Consider the following 10,386-nt stretch of genomic DNA (forward strand, 5'->3'; position numbering starts at 1 on the left):
CGGGCGGAGATGAACAATCCACTATATAAAATAGAGTAAAATATCAAGAGAACAAACTCACGAAGAGGCAAACACAAGTGACACACTAACACTTGTCCCGTAAAGTTCTCCTCCTAAACACGACTCTCAAACCTTTGTGTCTACATTGTGGATGCTACTGAATGAGAAGGAAGGATCCTCAATTTATAGAAGTCCAAACCTTTTCCTACAAGAAAAAGGACTAGCCAAACATGGAAGAATTATAATTTTCTTCTACAAAGAGGAAAATCCAATTATGGTAAATATATTGTCCTTTCCTTCAAGAAATAGGAAAATCAAATATGGTAAGAAAATCAGGACAACCCCCAACAATTCTCTCCATTTGTCTGAATTTTCTGAGAAAATAAATATGATCCACCTTCTTCACAAAGCCTTCAATAGGTCTATCTCTAAATCTCCATCACAAAGTTTGTCTTAACGTGAGTAGTACTTCGGTCAAATTTCTTAGACAAAATCATGATTACCGTCAAATAAGTTGAGCTAGAACTGAAGCCGCCAAGATCTACCTGTCTTGAACCTTGCTTTGATACCATTTGCTCATATTCGCCTCCATTCCGTAACAAGCCGGATATATAACCAAGGCTTTGATACCACTGTTATATCAAGAAGAGGCAAAATTGAAAATAAAAAAGATAAAGAACACCAAATTTTAATGTGGAAGAAACAATAAAATTCTCTGCCTTCTCTCTAGGAAGAAGACCATGAATAGTTATTCTGTCACTATTCATCGGCCATAATTTCAGATTCCGGCAAGTTAAGATCACAATCTTAGTACCAAAAGAACACCTTTCTCGTTGTGATCAATCCTCATTTGATTTCTTCCTAAACACTTTAACCAATCGCCTCAGATCTTTAATTTTATCTTGCGAGTTACTGTAGCATCGCGATTGCAAGCCTTCATGTTTCTGCTTTTGACGTGAAGTTGAAGTTTTGAAGATCAACTTGGAAGCTTTGTTTTTAACTGGAATTATCAGGTTTGAGGTTAAAATCATTAATAGCTTTTAAATCACTTCTCAAAAACACTGTAGCATCGAATTGCCAGACTCAACTTATTTCTGGTAACTGAAGAGTGTTGAAGAACAAATTTTGGACCCTTTGTTTTAATCGTGATTAACAGATTTGAAGCCAAAATCAACAACAGGTATTACAAAATTTTTTAGAGCTGCTGTAGTATCGAATTAGTATAATCTGCAGCTTTTATCGTCAAAGACAGTTATACATTGTAACTGGTGCAAGAGAAATACTTTGTATTAAACTGGTGGATCAATGCTACTTCAAGATCTTTGAAGAAACACGATTTTCCTGGGAAGTCCACTTCTATTTGACGCAGTACTGCCATGGCCACAATGGCCAGTGGCCAGCTACCTTCAATCGATGGGCCACAGCCCCAACCAGCCCCCAACATCACACAGCCATATACGATGTCTGCTAATGTTCCAAAACCAATAGACTACGCAAAGGCAGTCAAACCCATGGCCAGTACTTCAACTACGCAAGAAAGAGTACATGTGGATCCAATAGCTCCTAGACAAGCTCAATACTTTCAAGGACAACCAACAGTCTGTTTTACGGAATTAGAAGTAGAACATATGAACTACATTGAGGGATTGCAACAGGCAGTGGTGTGCAAATTTTCATACGGATGGCCAGATATCAATGAAATACGTCGAATCGTCCCATTACAATGTGGTATCAAAGCTGAATGTAACATAGGATATCTACGTGATAGACACATTTTGATACTATTTACACAATGGCAAGATTATGTAGATTTCTCGTCAAAAGGTGTGTACTATGTTAAGGATAAGCATGTGGATGAATATCAATTGAGAACATTGATTTATGATGCAAAATTCAAAGTTGGAGAAGAGACACCTAAGGTTATGGCCTGGATATCATTCCCTAATCTGCTGCCAACATACTTTGTCAGGGAATGCATATTCTCTTTAGCTTCAGCTGTAGATAAATCCCTTCAATTGGATTTGGCCACTGTAAAGAAAACAAGACCTAGCTGTGCTCGTGTGAAAGTGCTGGTGGACCTGCTAGCTGATCTCCCAAAGAAAGTTCGAATGGACATTCTCAATGAGACAAATGGAGAGGTAAGAACTGAATGGGTAACCATTAACTATGACTACCTACATAAGTATTGCAAAGAATGCAAATTACAAGGACATGATAGGATGGAATGTTGGAGAATTAATCCTGAGCTAAGGGAAACCAAAACTGCCCAACAACAAGAAAATGTTGAAAATGTGCAACAAGAAAACAAAAAACATGCAAAACATGATGCTCCTTTGATGGTCCTTACTAGTGGCAAGGTAGTTGGTAATATAGGCCCTCAATGGAAGGAAGTCCGCAACAATAGGGGACTAAACAATGGCAAACAAATTGAAGGTAATACTGCACAAGGGAAAGAAATGGTTCGTGTTAACAATGCTGCTGTAGAAAAACAAATACAATCAACCAACGAATTTGCAGTGTTAGAAATTGAAAATGGTGAGTTAAATAAAGATAACCAACTGGCAGTTGTGGAGGACGTTCAAAAAACAACAGGCCACAGTGATATACAACACAATAATTCCATATCAATTGTGGCGATTGATTCAGAGGAGCAGGAAGTTCATGTATCGACCAAGTAGCTAGTACAAAAGATAACTTCTCTTATTTCAGCTAGGAGACAATCATCAAATACTGAAGCTAATAAACTGAACCACAAAGCTCCAGCATTTATTCCTACTGCAAATGGGAATCCAACAACAAAGATCAATGCAGACAATGAGAAATCAATAGCAACTTGGGTGCAAATAGCTTCTGCTAACAATGTTATAGGTGCCAACACCTCATGTAAAGACATACCATCTCAAGACACTAGGATGAATGAGACAATGGCCAAAAATTCAGTCAAGGTAAATACTGTGCATGCAGTGACAAGGCAAGAAGAGCAGACAAGCAATGACAATGAGCAGGTGGAAGACACAGATTTTGAAATGTTTAAAAACAGTGAAACAATTAATTGGAAAGGAAGCAAGTTGTGGTTAAATCAGACTGAAGAAGATCCAGGAGAGGGTCAAATTCAAGATGGAATGGGAAGTAATGATGAGACAGGAGGGGATGCAAATAATGAAGATGATCCAAGTGTAAATGAGAAAAGCAAAGGAGAGCAAACTTCTAAAAAACAGAATGCAACTGCTGAAGACCTAAACCTAAAAAATGCAGAGTTGTGCAATGTAGATGATCCAGGAGGAGCACTTGGTGATATTGAGCAGACCAAAGCAGGACAAGAAGGTCCAAGCTGTAGTAATGCAATGCCAATTATTATTGCAAATGCTACAAACCAACAACCAGATCCACAAGCTATAGAGCAGGGTACTGTTAAATTAAAATCTGAACATCAACAGAATGTCAACAGTTTTGGTAACAAAGAGATAAATATCCTACAGGAAAAATCTGGTTTAATGGTTACAGCTAACACTAAGAAAATTGAAGGCCAAAGTAATCAAGCAAACATGGGCCTGGATGAGGAGTCAACAACCCAAAACTTTCTCAATGTTGCCAAGCAAGGAGATTTATCACCTAGGCACATTGAACAGGTTAAATCTGCAACAAAGAGAAAAAACAAACAAGTCAAAGAACCATCTATCCCAACAGGAGGGGTACAAACAAGGAGAACACTGTCCAAACCCAAAAACCGTTAATGGATGCCATTATATTGAATGTGAGGTTAGTAAATACAATGCAAGCATTTGAAAGGCTGATTACAATGCACAGGAAACATCACTTTGAGTTCATAAGAATCCTTGAGCCTATGCAACAGCCTCACAAAATGGAGAGGTATAGAGCAAGAATTGGTTTGGCACAGGCTGTGGTGAATGTGTCAAACAAGATTTGGGCTTTTATTGATGAAATATTTGAGGTTACTATTCTATATAACATGACTAAACAACTGACTTTGATATTGATGCACACTGAAACACATGTTGAGCTCATCCTTACACTAGTTTATGCCAAATGTGATCGCATTGAAAGAATTGAACTATGAGATACTTTGTATGCAATGGCATCAGATATGACAGTACCATGGCAAGTTGGAGGTGACTTTAATGTGATATGGGATGAGGAAGAGAAGTATGGAGGCTTGCCAGTTTCTCTCCTTGAGGTAGATGACTTTAGACACTGCATCAATACCTGCAACTTGACAGATTTGGGATTTAAAGGAAGCATATTTACATGGTGGAATGGAAGATCAGAGGAGGACTGTATTTTTAAAAGATTGGACAGATATTTTGGCAATAATGAATTGCAACAGACCTTTCCTGGATTGGAGGTAACTCACCTATCCAAAATTGGGTCTGATCATTGCCCGATGCTGCTGAAATGTGATATAGAAACTCCTCCAATTAAGAAGTCATTCAGATTTCTAAACTTCTAGACAAAGCATGAAACCTTCAAAGAGGTAGTGAAGGAGAATCGGAATGCTGATTATAGTGCTAACCCTTTCTGCATTTTTAACTACAAGTTAAAGAAGCTTAAGCAAGCACTATAGACCTGGAGCAGAGCTACATATGGGGATATATTCCAAAAGATTGCAAGCCTTGTGGAGGTGGTCTTGGTTCATGAAAGACAATTTGAAGTCAATCCTACACAGATGAACAGACAAAGATTATGACAGGTCCAAGCTGAAATGATTAAATATCTTGCATTAGAAGAAGAATTCTGGAGGCAAAAACCTGGCATGTTATGGTTCAAAGATGGCGATAGAAACACTAAATTCTTCCATGCTCAGGTTAATGGGAGAAGGAAGAGACAAAAATTATCATGGATCCAGAATAGCCTTGGTAACTGGATTGAAGAAGATCACTTAATAGCAGAAGAAGTAGTAAGGTTCTACAATGATCAATTTACTGAGAGTGCAGTGCCTAATGCTTTTGATATTCTAAATCATGTACCTTCAATGGTAGATAGCGATCAACATGAGAGATTGATGGCTTTGCCTTCCAATGAATAAGTGAAGAGAGCAGTTATGGGGTTGAATGGGGACTCAGCCGGCAGACCAGATGGTTTCACTGGAGCCTTTTACCAAACATGCTGGGAAATCATTGAAAAAGATGTAGTCGACATGGTCAGGGCTTTCTTTTGCGGTCAGCAATTGCCAAAGAGTGTGACACACAAAAACATGGTTTTATTACCAAAGAAAAAAGAAGTGATGACCTTTGCAGACATGAGACCAATCAGTCTCAGCAACTTTGTTAACAAGATTTTCTCGAGGGTTATTCATGAAAGGTTGGTTGAATTTTTACCAAACTTAATCTCATAGGAACAAGCAGGTTTTGTGAATGGAAGAAGTATAGTTGAGAATGTACTGTTAACTCAAGAAATCATTACGGATATCAGGTCGAGAACAAAAGCAGGCCCAAATGTTGTGATTAAGCTCGACATGACAAAAGCTTACGATAGGCTATCATGGCTATTCCTGACCAAAATGCTAAGGAAGATGGGATTTCCTGAAGCGTTTATTGGATTGATCTTTGATTTGATTGGGAATAATTGGTACTCTATTCTTATAAATGGTCAGCCAAATGGTTTCTTCAAATCTTCGAGGGGAGTTAAGCAGGGTGACCCTTTGTCACCAACCCTATTCATTCTAGCAGCAGAAGCAATGTCTTGGGGATTGAATTCACTACACACTAACTTGTATTTATGTGGATTTGGAATGCCAAAATGGAGCCCAAAAATAAATCATCTCTCATACACTGATGATACAATCATTTTCTCCTCATATGATGAAACTTCACAGAGACTTGTCATGGAGGTTTTGCAAGCTTATGAATCATCGTCTGGTCAACCGGTGAACAAAGCCAAATCTGCCATATACCTGCATCAATTAACGGATATTGAGGTGATTAACAAGGTTGAAAGGATTACATGTATATGAAGACAATGTTTCCCTATGACCTATCTTGGCTGCCCTATTTTTTATGCAAGAAAAAGGAGTCACTATTACCAGGGATTAATCACTAAGGTCATGGACAAACTGCAGTCGTGGAAAGGCAAACTCCTATCTGTAGGAGGCAGAGCTATATTGATCGCAAATGTCATGCAGAGTATCCCAATTCATATGTTGTCAGCAGTTAATCCACCAATTTATGTGATGAATAAATTACATAGCATTTTTGCCAAATTCTTCTGGAGCAGCAATGTGGGAGGCAACTCTAGACATTGGTCATCGTGGACTAACTTTTATATGCCTTATGAGGAGGGAGGCATAGGCTTCAGGTCCCTACACGATGTATCCAAGTCACTATTCTGCAAATTGTGGTGGAATTTCAGGACAAAGCCTAGTTTATGGAGTGCATTTATTAGTCAAAAGTACTGCAAGAAACTAAATCCAGTAATTGTACCTTGGAAGCGTGGATCCAACGTATGGAGAAAAATGCTAGAATGTAGGGACTTGATTGAGCATCAAATCTACTGGAAACCAAGAATGGGATCAGCTCAATTCTGGTTCAACAATTGGACTGAGCTGGGAGCCTTATATTTCCAAGTGCCTGCAGAGTTTGGTATTGATGAGGATATCCACAATGTCAATGATCTGGTTGAAAATGGTATGTGGAATTTGGAAAAATTATTTCACACTCTACCTGAAGATTTGGCAAACCACATTGTGCGCCACCAAAAGAATGTGCAGAGTTAGATACACCATTCTAGATGCTTGAAACAAGAGGTCATTTTTCAGTGAAGTCTGCATGGGATTACCTGCGAAGAAGAGACAACCCAAGATTAGCTTATAGGATGATATGGGTCAAAGGCTTACCTTTCAAGATATCCTTCTTCCTGTGGAAGGTGTGGAAAGCCAAGCTACCACTTGATGATTTCTTGCGTAAAATAGGATACTCCATGCCATCTAAATATTGGTGTTGTGCTAATCCTAAGGAGGAGTCGTTAATACATTTTTTCTTCACATCCAATGCAGCTAGGAGTGTTTGGAATTACTTCTTGAGGAGAGTATGAATTGCATTAGAAGGGTTATTAACACAACAAGCAATTACAAAGTGTTGGACAGCACCAGTTGTACCTAGATTGAAGCCTATCATGCAAACACTGCCGGTGTGTATTATTTGAGAGCTATGGAAAAAGAGGAATTCACTGAAATATCGGGATGCTGTATCTGTCAACAGGGTAATTTATCAAGTTTCATCCACAATTCAAGCTCTAGTGAAAATCAGGAAACCAGGCATTTACGTACCTCATAAATGGCAAGACTTACTGCATACTTTAGAGAATTATTTTCCTAAGTTGAGGTGGGAAAAGGTGTTATGGGAGCAGCCAAGTAATGGTTGGATCAAAGCCAATACAGATGGGGCATCAAGAGGGAATCTTGGCAGGAGTGCAATTGGGATAGTTCTCAGGGATAAATTTGGAGATATCAGATATGCAACAGGAAGAGAAATAAAGGAGGGATCTAATAATGAAGCAGAGGCGACAACATTAGTAGAGGCAATGAGAATGTTTAGAGCAATGAACTTCAGCAACATTTGGCTACAGACAGACTCATTGATGCTTAAAAACATTATAGATGGACTGTGGAAACCACCTTGGAATATTGTGGATGCAGTAGAGGAAATCAACAGTCTCAAAGAGGGATGTAATTTCAAAATATCCCATATATTTAGAGAGGGAAACAAACTAGCAGATCACCTTGCAAACTATGCTCTTGACAGTGGTAACATCGAGAGTTTTGATTTCTGGGAACTTGATGTATCGAGCAGGAGGATGGTAAATGAAGATAAGCTACAATGTCCAAAACTGAGAATAAGAGTTGCAAGAAACTAGAGAAAGAAAGGGAAGAAACAAAGGACAACATGGGGATATTCACTAACATTTCTTACCTTTTTGCAGGTACTAAATTTGTACTGTTGTACTTTGTTGTCAAGAAATCTCCAATGGTGGTATTAATGCAATGCATTCATTCCAATGGAAGTAACTTGCAGCTGGGCAGTGATACAAACCATGGAAGCATCAACAAACAATAAAAAAACTTTGTTACTTTGTCAAGAGAACTCAAAAGGATAGAAGAAATCTGGAGATTAAGAATTGGATTCAGATGTTTTAAGAGAAAGGGACAGCTGGGAGTTCACGTCATTTTAAGTCAAAGAATTAGAAATGTGCAGGATCAGCTTAAAAATTTGAGCGTGACATTGGTTTCACAACACCATATGCACCAACATCACTCGAGAGAATCAAAAAGCAATGGTCACAGCTTTTTGCACTGCATGCTTGTCTTCATTGGCATCTTTGAGCGTAATCCAAGAAAGGTGGTATATGTTGGAGGCTGTGAGCACAATGTCACATAGGAGAGGGCAGCCTGGAAAAAGGTCATAGGCATCAATGAGAGAGTCATTGCTAATTCAACAGCTAGGTGCACGTTTGGAACACTAAAAAAGAAGCTCAACAAATGCAATGGACAAATTGAAGAGAACAATTACGATCAGTTGTTGCAGCAACACGTATTTTGGCGAGCTTTTACTTGGTACGATGCAAAAGAGACAAGCCACGATAAATCTCAAAAGCACACCTTTCATCGAGCACAACATCAATCGATAAAGGCATTGGATGGTCAACAAGCATGGGGGAACAAGCGTGACTTGGAGGAAATGCTAGGCACTAAACAAAGGCCAAGACAGATTTTAAATTCTATAATCCACGACTGCACTTGCACTTTGGGAAATGAAAGAATGGGCACTAAAGTACAATGGAAGCTTTTGTATTGTTTAATGCACGCATATATCACACCCCCATATGCACGAATATTGCCATGTGAAGCTACAAATCTCAAGAATTCTTTTAAGACTATCAAATGGGGTAACTTGAGGCATCTTGGATTATTAAATTGGTCAAAAGAAGGGGACAAAGCATGGGTGTTTCATGGTCTCACGTGCTAGAGTGTCAATTGGACATTGAGCATTTTGGAAAATGAAAAAATGGAGAATAAAATTGTACACTACACGACCCAATTTTCCTTGGGAATTCAACAGCCTTTGGGAGTAGGAAATAAGGGCCTTTTTTATTCTAACAAAGTTTGCTTTTTTGCAGGGGCTATCTGGGAATATAAAAATATTGGCATTGTAAAGTGGAGCTCACATTTCTTCAAGAAAATATGGAAAACAAAAAATAACTGGAGCAAAAAAAAATGTGCTCAAGTGGAAAAGTTATGGTCAAGTTTGTCTATTTATTAATGAAATTTCAATTGGTGGTATTAATGCTATGCATTCATTCCAATGGAAGGGATTTAAAAATAGGCAAATTAATGTCCACGAGGAACAGTACTCGTATGAAGCAAAACCCATACAGGCGTGTCTGCTACTGAAAAGGATGTTCATCACTTTTGAAATTACTGTATTGATGGGGATATTTGAAAACATGGGACAAAAGCTAGTGCTTTCCTCTTGGAACATTAAAAAGCTAACATTGGGTGGAGGAGATTGTACATTTTTTAATACATAGATCATCTCCCAATATTGGAATGCAAGACCAATGCATCCAATTGAAGAGGAAGGCATGCATATGGGGATTTCTAAAATAATACCACTGAAGGGAATTTTCAATAAAACAAAGTGCTGGAGCAGTGCTCTCTTCAACGCATGCTTCAATGTACAAATGCCTTTAAAGAAAGCAGTAGCATTTTTAAATAGAATTTGTGACTGGAACAATTCTATTTTAATACATGCATGCTTCATTGGAAGCTTGTGGTGGCTTAAACAACGGTCAAAGGAAGCACATGCTCGCATCAAAACGAATCGAAAGACCCATGTTTACGCATGACTAATGTTATGCATGAAAGGGGCTACATTCGCAAAGCATGGAACTGGGAAGTAATTTGACACAAGAAGAGGTACCTGTAGTGCCTCAAGCTCAAAGGAGAGGCCGCCAGACCAATGATAATGTTCCAGACCCTCCCCCACCACCTCCAAGAGCGGCTCCCCGGGTGCTTCCAAACGAAGGATATGCTAGTGCAATTGTCCCACCCCGGATCCGGGCGGACAATTTCCAACTTATAAATGTGATGTTGACTTTGTTGGAGCAACGAGGGTATTTCACAGGTGCTCCCCATCAGAATGCTATAAACATCTTAAAGGCTTTTTGGATACCTGTTGGGGAACCAAGCAAACAAATGTGTCAGAGGATGCACTTCGATTGAGATTGATCCCTTTCTCACTTAGAGGGAATGCTTTGGACTGTCTTGAAAGGCTTCCCAACCATTCCATCACTATATGGGATGAGTTGGCGGATAAATTTATAGCAAAGTTTTTCTCGCGGGGGCATTTGGCGACTTTGAGAGATGAGATTTTG

The 10,386-nt window shown here is 38.9% G+C and overlaps 1 protein-coding gene across 1 annotated transcript; it reads left to right on the plus strand.

Annotated features, from left to right (window-relative positions):
- Positions 1–4,093: 4,093 nt before the first annotated feature.
- LOC142161983 (uncharacterized) lies at positions 4,094–5,044 on the plus strand. Its single transcript, XM_075218277.1, has 2 exons — positions 4,094–4,363; positions 4,709–5,044. The coding sequence occupies exons 1-2, from the start codon at positions 4,094–4,096 to the stop codon at positions 5,042–5,044; spliced, it is 606 nt and encodes a 201-aa protein (XP_075074378.1).
- The last annotated feature ends 5,342 nt before the right edge of the window (positions 5,045–10,386 follow it).

Source organism: Nicotiana tabacum, chromosome 7, assembly GCF_000715075.1.
Source record: "Nicotiana tabacum cultivar K326 chromosome 7, ASM71507v2, whole genome shotgun sequence".
NCBI lineage: Eukaryota > Viridiplantae > Streptophyta > Magnoliopsida > Solanales > Solanaceae > Nicotiana > Nicotiana tabacum.